Source organism: Bactrocera dorsalis, chromosome 1, assembly GCF_023373825.1.
Source record: "Bactrocera dorsalis isolate Fly_Bdor chromosome 1, ASM2337382v1, whole genome shotgun sequence".
NCBI classification, from domain to species: domain Eukaryota; kingdom Metazoa; phylum Arthropoda; class Insecta; order Diptera; family Tephritidae; genus Bactrocera; species Bactrocera dorsalis.
Window position 1 is genome coordinate 10,754,680 of NC_064303.1, and position 16,486 is coordinate 10,771,165.

At 37.2% G+C, this 16,486-nt stretch overlaps 1 protein-coding gene across 7 annotated transcripts in view; it reads right to left on the reverse strand.

Moving 5' to 3' along the window:
• LOC105222168 (protein madd-4) overlaps positions 1-16,486 on the reverse strand; it is a 315,454-nt gene that overhangs the window by 50,458 nt on the left and 248,510 nt on the right. For all 7 annotated transcript variants that reach the window (XM_049456508.1, XM_049456511.1, XM_049456499.1 and 4 more), the window contains 5 exons: positions 15,141-15,306; positions 11,660-11,804; positions 3,093-3,219; positions 732-834; positions 173-268 (listed from right to left, as the gene is read on the reverse strand). In XM_049456508.1, coding sequence (XP_049312465.1) covers positions 173-268; positions 732-834; positions 3,093-3,219; positions 11,660-11,804; positions 15,141-15,306 — 637 coding nt within the window. The remainder of the gene's footprint in view (positions 1-172; positions 269-731; positions 835-3,092; positions 3,220-11,659; positions 11,805-15,140; positions 15,307-16,486) is intronic.

Consider the following 16,486-nt stretch of genomic DNA (forward strand, 5'->3'; position numbering starts at 1 on the left):
AACATAAAGGAAATGTTGTTTACTTAAAAATGTGAAAACTGGCAAACTTCAATAAACAAAAAAACAAAAAAAACTGAAGAAGCAAAAAGTGTTAGCAACACAAGCTTTAATGCTTTCAACTCTACCTTGAAAGCGTGCACACGCTACATTTTATAATACTGAGCATACTCACTCCAGTCCATTCTTCCACCTCCCACGTTGGGCACTTCTCTATCATGCAGGGTTCCTGTGTGGCTGGCTTTGGCGCTCGACACGTCACATCCAGTACCTGTAATGATGGAAACGATGAAAGAATAATGCAAAAACAAAGAACAAAGAAGTGAAAGTGTAAATTATAAAAGAAAACCGCCAATGGTGGATGAACGCTTCACGAAATTAGCCAAGTTACCGCAGTACAACAAAAGCAAAATACCAACCCACGCCAAAAAAGAAAGGGGATGAGAGGGATAAACGTTTAGTAGCAATTATTAATACAATGGTGGACGTGCTGCTTGACACGCTTCCACCTGCGCACACAAGAGAGCTGGAAGCGCTTTTTGATGGGCTTCAAAGCGACCGAAATGGAAAGTTCCAAAACAAAAAAGTGAGTTGAATGAATGAAGAAAAGCGCGAAGCTGGGTATGAATAATATTAAGACTTTCTTGTTTCACGTTTTTGCTTTCCCTTCGTAATTTTTTTGTTCGTTTAGTCGCTTTCTTCTGTTGCTATTTTATGACTCAATTTGCGCTTACCGTTGTCTTGATGCCATTATTCTCCTCCGCACACACCACCATGCGCTCACGGTAGCCAGGTCCGCAGAGGCGACTGCATGGACTCCAGTCATCAGTAATCCACCTGAAGCGAAATGAAAACGAAATTAAAGCAAATAGTTTATTACTTTTTATAAAAGGTACCCCCTATGGTAGGTAGGTTGGTAGGTAGAAGGTAAACATAACGTTAAAGTACAAGCTCAATTTGTTATTAGGACCATTTAAAAAATATCTAAACTCAGATTTTAATCAACAACGCCTTTCTGGGCGTTTAACCATCTAAGCTCAAATTAGGGGCTGGAGTTTCCATATTTTCGGTACAGGATCCTAACGACACGGAGAAAATGTTCTCCCGCAGACAAAAATCTACATGCCTGGTTTAGTATGGATATTCTAACAAGATGTTATAGCCATTTTATATTTCGAATATTTAATAAAATGTGAATGTGTTGAAAATTTGTTTTTTAGCTTTATAAAGTATATTATTTTGGAGCGATATCTATCTTTAAGTCGGTTATTAATTCGAGTTGTTCTGATGTTGCTTTTTGCGCTCACCAAAACAATTTCTTTTATGCAGTTTGTATGCAAACGAGCCACGAAATTGCAAAGAAAAACAAGTTAGCTCATAAAACTTTAGCGAAAGTAGAAGTGATGTTGTTGTTGGTGAGTGTGCGGGTTGAAGGCGTCAGCAGTTTCAAGGGCTGTTGGTGGTGACGCGTTAACAGTAAATTAAGTGAACATACAAAAATCCTTTTACAGCATCGCCACAATGTGGCCAAGGACATAATGAATGTGAAGTATTAAGATGTCGAAAAAATACCATAAAAACTGGAACGGAAAGAATGACAGAAAGTCGGAAGGAATGTCCAGCACTAAAAATGTAAATATTTTGAGCTAACGCTGTTGGACGGCAGATTTTATATAGCATGCAACGTTTTTGTTTTGAGAAATTAGTAGTGACCTAGATTGACGGGCTAACAATTTGTATTAAATTGTAAAGCTCTAACTGAGCTTTATGGGAATTAAATTTAAAATAAGGCCGAACATAAAATTAATTTCTCGTGGGTACCAAGTAGTTCCAAAACAATCTAGATACTACAAAAGTAGTTATATAATATTATAATAAAATCTATAAATCACTCAAAACACTCGGCTCGTGCATGTTATGTAGGTTGACTTTTATATTTCGTGATGTGGCAATGCCAGTGAAGCAATGTGGCTACTGACAATTTTATCGTAAATTTTGTCATTTTCGAAGGTATGCATACTTAGAACATTTAGACCTACGAGCGCTGTTTATGTTATTTACAGTAACTTAAAATATTCTTCTCGACCAAAAAATTGGATTATAATGCGAATATTTTCGCTCGATTTTTTTATACAACTTTCGACAAGGTTTTATTCATCAAAAGTGCATCGATGAATATCATTAAATTTTGGACCATGAGGATCCATCAACGACCGGTGTTTATCGATGGTGTGTGGGCTTGAATCGAGATTGTAGATCACTGCAAGATGGATTTTGTGAAGGTCGTCCAAAATCAGTTATTGTTCCGGACTCTATAGATGCTGTGCGCAAAGTAATATTGCCGTCATGTGATCAATCTTGAGAGAGATTGCTATAGGCAGTCGCCTTTTAAAGTTTGAAAAGTGAACTTTCTGAATATGTGATGTTTACTTTTGATAAACGAAAATTAGTTGGTAAAATTTTAGTTTGAATGAAAAAACGAAAATTCCTATGTAGAATGTATGGGGACCTAAAAAAAGAGACCCCTTAGAGTTAAGCTACAGCGCCTGGTTTGAAGGAGGATTTTTTGTTTGTCACCCTAATGGACATTTGACTGTGTGAATCATACAAAAAAGGCTCATGTCGATAAGTGGAGAGAAGTGTTAAAAAAATTTCTTTTAAACGCGTCTATGAAATCGTGACAGATCGTCTGAAAGTATGCGCCTGAAAGTAAAGATGAGTCGGCTGAATAGGTGTTTCAAGATGAGCCGAATTCAACAAAGGTTTTTCGTGTATGAAGCACGTCAATTACGCAAAAAACGGATTACTCTTCATCACGACAACGCGACAGAAACATCAACAATCAATTTGTTGGTTTGTTTCAGATGCTATAATTTTCAATATTAAAGCATTTTTTTTTTCAGGCACTGTAAATTTCTTCGAATGACCTCTTAAACCCGGTTTTTTTAAAGAATAGCAAACAGTTAAGTTTGTAAAGATAGCAGACACAAGATAAGACAAAGAAGTTTAACAAACAAGCGGAAGGATGAACGGACCAACAGAAGTGGAAGATAAAATCTAATTTAACTAATGTCAGCTGAACGCCACAAACTTACCTTGGTGGGCAGGTGTGCGTGTTGCAGAGCAGCACCGACGGTTCCGGCCGTTGGGGACCGCACATGGAGTCCTCGACTTCTACGCCAGTGACACGATTTCGACAAAGCGGTTGAGACATCTTATAGCCTGCGGGCGAAACGGGTAAGAGAGATAGAAAGTGAATGAAATACAAAGAAAATAAGAAGGAAACATAATGTATATATAATGGGTGGTAAGATAAGATCAACTGTATTCATTTCTATCATTGAAAGTATAAAATCGATAAAGGTTACAAAAACACAGCTAAACGACAGACTAAGTGAAAGTGACGCTGTTGAAAATGAGTTGAAGGAGGGCGTAACGGTGTGCGTAGATGATAATAATCCTAACCAGTAGACTGAAAAACCCCAGCACGGAGAGTGCCACCCACAGGCGACACCGAAGGATGTAAAGTTATCGCAGAGTTTAAGTGGCTGCGTGGCAGCGGCGCCGTGTCGGAGAAGAGTGAAATGAAAACGGGCACGTCAGTGTTATCCAACTTTGACGCTGACGAACTTTTATCGTAAAAAAAAGAGGTGCTCTCAGAGTTGAATCTCATTGTGAACATTGAGAAAGTGCTGCTATGTGATGATGGTTGCATTGTATTTACATATTGTATATGCTATGTAGGTACATATGTACGTGAGTGCTCCAGACTTATCAAGTGCACGCTGCAAGTAGACTGTGTGTCATTAGCAGAACTACAAGTGTCTGTCACCATCACTATTGAAATATTGGGTACCACCGCACACAATATAGTTGAATTGGAAATCGATTTCAGATTTTCCCGCATTTAAATATTGATAGACAATTATATGATTCAAATTGCAATCAATAAGCGGATTGAAATATTTTCAATGCAAATAAGTTCATTTAAGCATACGTAGTGTGAAAAACAGAGCAATTTTTTAGATACCTATACTTCGAAAGGCTTAAGAGAAGATTGAAAAACAAAAGTAATGAAAGGTTTATTGAAATCGATAAAGGCTTCTCGAAAGTTTATTGTCGTGTTCGTCTTATATTACTATTTATGTTCAAGTTCAAAATTCTCCAAGTTCAGTAGATTTTACATTGAGTGGTGCAACTCATGCACTTATGTATGTATGTAAAGGTCGTCTGACCAGTGCCAATATACATCAAGTACAAATAAATCCAAAACATTATTGATATTTACTTCCTAAAATTTAATCCAGCTTAATTGACCTTGAAACATCTTAATGAACATTACGAAGCTTCAAGCCGAAAAATCGAATACAAAGTCCAACGCCATTTACATAGTCTGCTATATATATTTCTGGACTAGGCAACACTAAGTGTTGCCAGGTGCAGTCTGATATTTCCGTTGGAAAGTTTGACATTTTTTGGCATAACATCACTCAGAACGTTTTGTCATTTAATCGGAATTAAAAAATTCATCTCGGCCCAAAAATGGAATTAACTCGTGAACATTTTCGTGCGATCATTTTTCACAACTTTCGACGTGGATTATCACGACAAGAGTGCATCGATGAAATAAAATCTTTGTATGGCTATGAAGCACCATCCTATAGCACTGTGAAAAACTGGTACAACGAATTCAATCGTGGCCGACGCTCGGTCAAAGACGAATTCCGTGAAGGTCGTCCAAAAACAGCCGTTGTGCCAGAAAACATCGATGCCGTACGTGAACTGATAATGCAAGACCGTCATGTAACATACCTTCAGATAGAGGCATGCCTATGCATTTCTCCCATCAGCATACATTCGATATTGCATGAACACCTGGCCGTAAAAAAGGTTTGTTCTCGTTGGATCCCGCACAATTTGACAATCGCTCAAAAAAAGGCTCGTGTGGATTGGTGTAAAGAAATGCTGAAAAAATACGATCGCGGTGCTTCAAAAGACGTTTATAAGATCGTCACAGGTGACGAATCATGGATCTATGCGTATGAGCCCGAAACAAAACAGCAATCGACCGTGTGGGTCTTCCAAGACGAGCCAAATCCAACGAAAAAAAAAACCATTTTCGTTGATAAATATTACTATTTTAATTATTAGGCCAGAAATATATATATAGCAGCCCACGTATCAGTATACTTAACTTAACTTAAATAAACACAAATTACAACAACAAAAACCAAAATACGCATTTTCAACTGGCCGCAGGCAATAATCACCAAATCAGACTCTCACTGGCATTTTATGCTTCAATGGTATATCCAAGGAATTAGTTAGAGCTTGTAAAAGCCAAAACAGAGACATAAAAGAGCTTAAAGCCAAATAGCTTATAGCATGCAGAAAAGAGAGGAATGCGGTTGACAGTCTCGAGGGAAACAAATAAATTTCCTATCTTATTAGCGTGATTTCAGCGCTATCATTATTGGCTTGCGACAGGCAAAAAGGTGGAATTGTTATTGATGGCATCTAGGGAAATTGAGCAAGCCTAAAGGGAATTGACAATTTGCGTAAAGATTAGAAGGAAAGGTATATACATATTTATATAAAAAAGTAGGTGGGCAAACGACAAATCGATTGATGTAGCTTGCCAAGTAGTTGTAAGGATATGTTATATATATTTATGTGGGCATATTGAAAAATAGTGAGAAATGATAGGAAGTACTTCTGAACATACCATATATAACGGGTAATCCAAGTAGAGCGTTTTTTTCAATTGGCTTTTTTTTAACAGATTACACTTGAGTCAACAGTATTGTTTGACAGTTCATCATGGAAAGTCTTCCGCCTGAACAACGTTTATAAATCGTTCATCTTTGTTACAAAAATTCACTTTCTGTAAAGAAAGTGTTTGGGGCGCTTCGCTCAACTTATGGTCAACATAAACGGGGTACTGAGCGTACTATTCGCAACACCATCACTATTATTGAGACCCAGCATTCATTATTGAGTAATATTCGGCCGAACAGACCACGTTCAGCACTCAGTGAAGCTTGTGCAAGAACTGAAGCGGCTCGACCTTCCCAAGCGACATCGATTTGCTTTGTGGACTCTTGAAAAGTTCCAAGAAGAAGTTCCAAAGACAATTTTGTTCAGCGATGAGGCCCATTTCTAGCTCAATGGATATGAAAACATGCAAAATTGCCGCTTTTGAGACGAAGAGCAACCTGAAGAGATTCAAGAGCTGCCATTTCATCCAGAAAAAACAACGGTTTGGTGTGCTTTTTGGGCCGGTGGAATCATCGGTCCATATTTCTTCAAAATGATGATGGTGAGAAAGTAACCGTCAATGGCGACCGTAATCACGCCATGCTAACCGACTATTTGATGCCTAAAATTGATCTCGTGGTCTCGGCGACATTTGGTTTCAATAAGACGACGTCACTTCCTAAATATCTCATTAGTCAATAAATTTATTGAGAGAACACTTCGATGAGCAGATAATTTCACGTTTTGAGCCGGACTATTGTCCACCAAAATCGCCGTTAGACCTTTTCCTCTGGGGATATGTAAAGTTTAAGGTCTATGCGGACAATCATGTTTGGATTCAGGCCTTGGAGCTTGCCATTCACCAGTTACCAGTCCAAATCCCCCAACGAGTCATTGATAGTTGGACTCAACGGGTAGATCATCAGAGACGTAGCCGCGGCCAACATATTTCTCGAAATGTGGGGTTGGTGGGAAGTGATAGGAGGTTCTTCTGAACATACTTTATATAAAAACACATACTTATAAAAATATGTCATATGTTGTACTTTTATAAATATACCGTGAGGACCGCTAAAAGAAAATCTTTTATATGTATGCACTTATGTAACGGGTGATTTTTTTGAGGTTAGGATTTTCATGCATTAGTATTTGACAGATCACGTGGGATTTCAGACATGGTGTCAAAGAGAAAGATGCTCAGTATGCTTTGACATTTCATCATGAATAGACTTACTAACGAGCAACGCTTGCAAATCATTGAATTTTATTACCAAAATCAGTGTTCGGTTCGAAATGTGTCAAATGTGAAATGTGTTCGACAAATTTTGTTCAGCGATGAGGCTCATTTCTGGTTGAATGGCTACGTAAATAAGCAAAATTGCCGCATTTGGGGTGAAGAGCAACCAGAAGCCGTTCAAGAACTGCCCATGCATCCCGAAAAATGCACTGTTTGGTGTGGTTTGTACGCTGGTGGAATCATTGGACCGTATTTTTTCAAAGATGCTGTTGGACGCAACGTTACGGTGAATGGCGATCGCTATCGTTCGATGCTAACAAACTTTTTGTTGCCAAAAATGGAAGAACTGAACTTGGTTGACATGTGGTTTCAACAAGATGGCGCTACATGCCACACAGCTCGCGATTCTATGGCCATTTTGAGGGAAAACTTCGGACAACAATTCATCTCAAGAAATGGACCCGTAAGTTGGCCACCAAGATCATGCGATTTAACGCCTTTAGACTATTTTTTGTGGGGCTACGTCAAGTCTAAAGTCTACAGAAATAAGCCAGCAACTATTCCAGCTTTGGAAGACAACATTTCCGAAGAAATTCGGGCTATTCCGGCCGAAATGCTCGAAAAAGTTGCCCAAAATTGGACTTTCCGAATGGACCACCTAAGACGCAGCCGCGGTCAACATTTAAATGAAATTATCTTCAAAAAGTAAATGTCATGAACCAATCTAACGTTTCAAATAAAGAACCGATGAGATTTTGCAAATTTTATGCGTTTTTTTTTTTAAAAAAAGTTATCAAGCTCTTAAAAAATCACCCTTTATATGTGTAAAGCCTCATCACGCAAATTTCATACAGTTCAAAAAGTCGTGCCACATAAGCAATGTAGCTAAACGAGTAGACAAGAAATATGGCAAGCGCTTTGAAATATTCAATGCACAAATTCAATGTACTTATATACAAACATTCATTAACTTTTACTACATTCCTTCAACTACTTCAACCTTCAGTTAAGTGTTTGTGTACAAGTATTTCTGTCCTTCAGATTCCTGCGCTTATTGCGTGCCGCTTAATAGCTCTTTAGCACCCTGTCTTTCTTCCTTTAATCACCACCAATTAACTTTGTATTCTTGGAAACATTTAATATTCGTGCGTAAGTCCCTTTAAGCCCCTTCTGGAGAAATTTATTTGACCATTGTGGGTACTTGTGTCCAGGCACACGTGGCTTATACGTGTACACAATATGTACGGCAGAAGAAATGATTGATTTGCTTTATGCCGAAATCAATTACAGACGACTTACAATCGATTAAGAGTTTTTGTTACAATTACAGTTGAAAATAATAAATGAATAAATGATGAAGTTTCATTAATGTTTACGACAAGTTGTCGGTATTTTTATTTAATAGCTTTCGTTTATAATATTTGCTTACGTACATATGCATTTATATAGTTATAGATGTATGTGTACATGGCAATTAAGGGCTGTCTGAACTTATGCGCTAATCGTCTGCAATTATATTTGTCTATCGAAGGACCTCTATCACATAGATGGTAATTATTTTTTATTATTCACTAATACTTTGATTGTTAAGCAAAAGTTGTCCAAACAACTTGAAGACTCCATTTATTATATTTGAATTATTTAGAAGCATTTTTTTTGGTCTGTATGAATGTGATTGCTATTAGTCATATTTAATTTGTAAGTACCAAAATTATCTAGATAGTATATGAGGGGACGTCTTTAAGTGAATAAATTATGTTTGAGGTCTAAAGTTATCATTTTGTATAGTAGACTATCATGTAATCCTCACACTCCAGATACATTTCTAAGAGGAAAATATTACTTTCTCTTATAGTTTTTATGTCGAGGGCATTATTAATTGGAACTTAAGGTTATGATGGGTGTTAATTGGAATTTTTTGTTAAGGTGTGGTCAGCTTCGCCGTCAATAATGAGCTCTGGAAACATACGATTCGGGACTTTCTGCTACCTGAATTAATCATACCGTGTCGTGAAACCATTATTTTCTGGAGACTATCGGTTATGGAGATCAACGAACTATACCAATATATGGGTCTATTATACTCTTTGAGTTGGCCGCGTAGGACCATGATTAAGCTGATGAAACGGCTACTACTTTTGAATATTTGGTGCGGTATTGACCTGACTATCTAGCTGCCACTATGCACATTGTTTTTGAGGACTTAGTAATATTTGTCCCTGTTCAAAAATTCTAACACCTGGATGATTTTAGAGCCTGTATCTGTCGTCTATCTTGGAACATGCTTTCGCCAAATAAAAAAATTGTGTCTGAAACCAAAATGAAATACGGCTTGTTTTAATTTATTTTATTTCACCTGTAATTTTAGTGAATAGTAATAGTAAGACTATAATCAATTCCGCGGTATGCGGTTTAAGAGATCGTTGAATTCTAATTGCTCCCAAAGTGCGGCTGCGAGCCATGGATGACGATTACAGAAAACGTAATAGGGACTATGCTTTAATGGAATGAACTTGGAATGTCCGACCCTAAATTAGGAAGGTGCCCATTCTCAGTGTGTTTATGTCATCGTAAAAGTAAAGGCTGCCCTAACCGCCATCCGAGTAATGCGATTTACGGGACAAGAACGGAAATGAGTAGGTCCTTATGACATTTACTACAGTGACCATATAAAGAAGCGTAAATTCGGTATGGGATTCGTGGTGGGTGAGAGACTCCGTCACCGCGGACTGTCATTCATCGCGGTCAATGAACGTTTAACCACAATCTGCATCAAATCGAAGTTCTTCAACACATCGCTGATTTGCGCCCACCCGATTCCCCCATCGATGATGATGGAATAGATGTTCTATTGCCCGATTATGAGGTTCGAATATCAATTATCCACCTAAAGAACAACAAAGCGGCAGAGGCCGATGGATTATCGTACGCGCTATTCAAATGACTGACAAGGTGCATGCATTAGATATGGCCGGATGAAAGCATGCCCGACGTTTGGAACCTAAGTGTGCTTTGTTCAATTCACAAATTCATTGCAATCCGGAAGGATCTCTCTGATCCGTTCTATGCCAAGCGAGGTTTCAGGCAGATATTTAGGTAAATAGAGAAGGTACAATCTTTTATAAGAATGTACAACTGCTGACGTACGCCAATGATATTGATATTTTTGGCCTCAAAAACCGCGCCATTAGTTTTCCTCCAGAATGAATAAGGCAGCAAGCAAATGGGTCTGGTGGTGATCGAGAAAACACGAATAGAAGAAGAATAATTTTAGTGAATTGAGCTAGTTCAAAATGTGAGGTACTCCCCTTTAAATCTTTGTTTTATACTGATTTAATTTTGAAAAGCATGTGAAAAGATACGTCTACGCATACAAATTTAGACCATCAACTAGATCGAAGATTCTGAAGAGCATCCTCTTTTTCTGAAATATTATTAGGTCTCTAAATAACTTGTGCGTCTTGGAATAATTCTTTCTTCTATGTTTACATTTAATTGCCTCTGACATAATTTATAATAATCCTTAATGTCGTAACCTAAATTCTTGAAACTTATTTACGTATTTGGTTATGGTAAATATTCTGTTTTCCATTTTGAAAACATACATACATATGAGAATGAGTCACTTTCACTCGATTACATCGCAGATATGGAGTGTAGTTAAAACAAAATTACGTGATAAGTCACAACTTCAAATATTTGAATATACAAGTACATTCACCCATATTCCACACCGAGCGGTAATCTCACCAAAATCTTGTGCGCCTTACTCGTATAAGTACTCAGTGAATCGCCTATATAGCGCACTCCCTCCACGAAAGAATACGAAACTCGTAACAAAATAAAAGTGAAGCGAATACGTACTTGAAATATGTGTCACAGTGATTTGTTACTCAAAACAAATCGGCACAATGTCAAAATGGCACGGAGCACGCAGTTAGGAAGCTAAAATATACGTGAAATATGTGCGTACCTATGTCAAGTGGGATTTCGGGCGCAAAGGTACAAGTATGAAACAAAGAAAAGCAAAATAAATTTGACATGCGAAATTTGCATTCGAACTTTTATCAGCGATGCTTGGCAGGTGGGCGTTGGTTGGGGGATGGCCGTGAGGCTGATGGCGCTGTAGGGGATTACAAACTGAACGACGACACGCGAGTCCTGAATTGGCACGACTGCCAACTTCTACCGAGCGATTTGAGTGCGTCATATTGGGTTGAAATTCGAGACGTCAAAACGCGCTGTACGGTAATGTATCACTTAAGGCGGTTTCCTTCAACTCCGGGTTGTTCACCGACATTCACAGCAACGCTACAAGGTTGCTAAAAATAACTGAAGCACCATATGCGAACAAATCCTGCTAGCTGCACGCAGTTTGTTTGTTCAAATTCTGGTTACTAGCAACTTCTACAGTGGAGTGTTGCCAAATCATGCCCCACTGTAGACCTCGCACGAATGTTGTGCCAATAATGGGATACATTCGAATTTGTTTGTCTGTAAGGTAAATACTTTATTGTCGCGATATTTTCGTAAGCGGCGCCTTTTTGGCACACTGAGCGACTGAGTGAGGTGGTCTATTGTTTCAAGCTACTACATATGAATGCGTTGCCACTGTTTATGATAATAATGATATTGTTTTTTTTTTATTTTTGGTTTGCCTACACTTACCTCCGCCACATGTCACCGAACATTGTGTTGTTGGCGCTGTCTCCCAATAGTAAAGTGGCTGCGAACAGGAGCTGCTGTCTCCGCCACAGACGCCACAGCTGTCGATCTTTTTCGTCGAACCGATTTTTAAGTCACAGCCGACGCGCTGAAAGGAGAGTGTGAGTGTAATTAGATTTTAGATAGCTATAACTTTTAAGAATTGATCAATATGGTAAGGAATACACAAATACGAAATAGTCAAGAGTAAATAATTAAAGAAGGTATATATATCGTCAAATGAAAAGGTTTTCCATAGAAGAACTTTATTTTTATCGTACAGTTTGTATGACAGATACTAGTTATATTATTTTCATATCAACGGTAGATGTATTTATGTCTGAAAGGATGGCTGTAATCAGCTATCTGAAAACGTTTGTTTTATAATGACACTCATTTACAAGGACGAGTTTTTGTTATTCAAAAAGTAAAATCATATATACATTGGGAAGTGAGTAGTACTTTCACATACACAGTAAAGATGAAAATAGAAAAATGATTGTGTACTTTATTTACATAAATATAATATGTATAAATATAACGTGTATAAATGGAATTTTCATTCTGAAATCAGGCTCTCCAACTCGTTGTGGAAATTTTTGAAAATAAGTTTGACACTTTTCAATTCTTTCCAATCCCAAATCCATTTGTCCCTCACCTCTAGTGCCATCCAGATTGTCCCTGATGGCTAACCTGCGAGTACGTGCTGTACCATACATCACTTTCGACGTCTTTACACATGCAGTTGGTGGCAAAACCCGAAGATAGAATAATGTGTGAATACACAAGCATACAAAATGACGTTGACATCTTCTCATTCTACAAGTGTGCATAGTTATTACGGTGGGTGTGGACTTTTCAATTTAAGTTTTACTCGAAAACACGTTCGTCGAAATATTTTTTCTAAGTTGGTTTGGCTGTCAGTGACAGCTGCGCAAAATTTCATGTCAAAGTAATAATTATTGTTTAGTATACGCTTGCCTTTCTGAAGTACTTAAAGTTCATTCGGCGATTTTTAAGATTAGTGAAATTATACAACAAAGAAGTTCCATTAAATTTTGTTTAAGGAATCAAATTTCTGTTGCCGAAACGTTCAGAATGTTGGAAAAGAACATCGGTGATAATTGTTCGTCACGAGCAAGTGTTTTTGATTGGTATAAAGTATTCAACGATGACCGAGAACGCTTTGACGACGAACCACGTCCAGGACGGCCATCAACATCAACTGATAATCCATCCGTCAAAAAAATAAGGGAATTGGTGCTTAAAAATCAACAACTAGCAGTCAGAGAACTTACTGGCGTCGTTAGAATATCAGAGAGATCAGTGAAAACCATTTTTTAAATTATTTGGGCTAAAGAAAAGTAAAAGCACGATTGGTTCCAAAATCACTTAATTTTTTTTTTTGCAAAACAAGGTCGCATTAACTTCTGTGAAATGAATAAAATTCTGATTACCAGGATGTCATGAAACGTGTTATTACTGGCGATGAGTCATAGATCTATCCTTATGACCCGGAAACAGACCATCAACCGAGTGAATATCGTAGAAAAAGTGAGCCAAAGACAAAAAAACACATCAAAGTAGCTCAAAGAACAGGTTCTGTTGACAGTTTTCTTTGATTATCGAGATGTGGTGTATTTCGAATACCTTCCGATCAGCCAAACTATCAACAAGAAATACTACTTGAGTGTTATGCGTCGTTTGCGTAAAGCTATTCCTAAAAAGGTCCGGAATTATGGACCTACAATGCTTAGTTTTTGCACGATAATGCACCGCCAAACTGCATTGATTCTTCGTGAGTGCTTTGGTGGCGAAAACGGCAAGCTGCTGTTATTCAAAGCTTTCTAAAAATATTGGATTGGAGCTCTTTTGAGTTGGATGCCATCATTCAAAGAAACTCATGACATATTGTCGTATATTACAATAAATTGAGATATAATTTGTAAGCATATTGAAACATTATGGCAATGCTTGGTTAGGCTGGGTTAAAATTGTGTAATGGAAAACGCAAAAATAAAATGATTACAAAAGCTAAAATGGCTTTTAGGATTGCTGTAAAAAGTCATGTCATTAATTACTCAATGGCTTAAGAATCGAGGAAGAATAATTAAATATATCGATGCCGATAACAAGATGAAACTGTCTTTAGCATTCTTGTTTGGTGACCAAGACTGATAATATTCTAATTTTTTCTGCAAACAAAGCCAAAAGGTCCCAGGAATAATATAAAAAACACAAGGGTACTTAACCAAATTTAAATAGAATATTTCTTAGCCTCTATATCATGAAATAATGCAACAATAATATCATAATTCAGTCCAACTTAACGTAAAAAACGCTATGTAAAACTGGAAAGGTACAAATTAAACAGATTTTCCTCTCAAACTTATAATAATACTTTGATTTTATTTCATTTTCCGTCAACAATGTGATGTGCGAAGAAATATGTGGCAGTAAATCTCACGAAAGCCTCCTTAAAGTGCTTTATTGCCATTCAAAAGACACTCCAAAAACACAGAATTACACATACATATGTACATACACCTTACATTTGCTGGGGAGAACATACATATGAATATTTAGTGGTATGTAAGCAGCTATTGTATGTAATGTAGTCAAGCCAGACAGAACTTTATTCATGGAGTTGGGGCTTTTGTGGTTACGAATGATTTATTTGTTTGCCTACGTGCTCATGCTAGCTGCTATTCCTTTTCAACAATGCGAAATATTAGAAAGATTTATTTTATGAGTCTAGCTAGTCTCCTTTATGTCTATGGTTATGTCTGTAGCAGTCACCCTTATGAGTTCAGTGGAGTGTGAGTAAGTTCACGAGGCACAAACGAGTATGCACGAACGTGAAAAGAAAACATACAGAAACTAAAACATTGAAATAGAGCAAATAATAACAATCATAAAAGCAACAATAACAATAAAGATAGACTGAAAATAAAAACTCTTAATCACTAACAATAAAATGATTTCAACGCTCGTAACTTTAGCTAATAGAAGGCTCATATCGAGTTACCACACAACTTTGATTTAAGTGTCAATAAAGTTGTATGCTTGTTGTGATGCAGTAGCAGGAAGCCATTACTTTTCGAAAAATTTGTAGCCTTTTTATTGACAATAGAAGAACAGCACAGCCGAAAAAGTAAAAAAAATACGTTAAATGAAATGTGAGCACTACAAAAATAAATATGGACATTATATCATGGGGAATACGGCTCAAAATTATAAATAACACGCCATCATGTTTTGCGCGTGTCTGTTATCGTTACCGTTGTCGCTGTCAATAACTTTAGTTACCCTAGGAATAAGACGGAACCGAAATTGGTTTCACTTAAAAATTTATAATTTCTCGCTAAGCGGTAATTGAATCACTTTTTTGCAAAAACTGACTTGACAAGGATAAATCTTCGATTTATTATTCATCCTCACTTACCTGGCATTTACCCTGTATGCACATATCGAGACTGCCCGTTCGACAGCGTGTGCCATCTTGTACACTCGCCGCAAGTTGTACGATCACATGATCGTCATAGTGTTCAGGATCCTCAACAACTTCGGATGATGCGCTGTCGCCCAAATGTAAATGAGCTGGACGGCCTCTGAAATTTTTAATAAAAAATTAAATTGAATAACAGAAGTGACTGATGTTTGGCGATTTTGTTGGCTAATAAGAAAGTCATTAAAAGCTGTCGAAAAATATGTGAAAATATACTATGAATTGTTTCGAAGACGTCTGGCACAAACTCGAGTTAAAGATATTAGGCTTACACTAACTGTCAAAGTTGTATGAAGAAAGGTAAGGTGGAAACCTTCAGGCAATTCTCCATTGTCTAGCTATTAAGAGCCTAGGGTTGAAATATCTCGGTAGTCATATCGTCGGCGAATATGTTGAAATTAATAACTGGAATTGTTATCGACAACATCCACATATTTGTCGATGGCATAAAGCGCTTTCCTGATTTTTAAGAATCTCGGCGTTAAATACTTAGGACTATTTAGGTATCACAATAAAACGACGTTTTCAGCTACGAAAGGTTGATTTTTTTCTGGATCGACCTTTTAAGTCATAGTCAACAACAAAATTCTTTGTCTTGGTTTTTTTTTAATGCTTTAAAGTGCCCATAAATTCATTTTGTATTGCCAAGGGAGAGGAAAGATGCTATGTTATAAAGACTCCGAAAGTATGGATTGTCACTGAAAATTCATGAAATACCTGCTGAAATAACATACTCATGCCTCCTTCGTTCAATTTCAACACTACACAAAACTGTTTAATAATTTGGATAAATTATACTTTATTTATAACTAAAAGGTTTATTGACAGCACGGAGTCTAACATTATGTCGAAACCCGAGAATTTTTGGAATTTAGTAAAATCTAGAAAGACGTGCTATGCACTCCCGGTGAAATTTCGAATTATTAGCAGAATAAGAATTCAGCAATCTTCAAATCAAATTAAGTACACGATGAGCCTGGAACTACTTTCACTTTTTCGGCTAATAATTTTCCATCCATAAATTTTGGCACACTGTGTCTTTTGCAGGATGATATTACCAAGGCTATTGATGATATTAATTCTTCTTTCACATTGGATCTAAACGCGCTGCCGTCTCTACTTATAAAAAAATATCCTGTGTTAGTATATTCTCTCATTAAGTCTCTTCAATAAGTCTCTGTTGTCTGGGAGTGTTATTTCAGACTGGAAATTGACATGCATTACCCCTATCCTTAAAGATGGTAGAAAGATATAGTCTCCAATAACAGGCCTATTTCTAAACT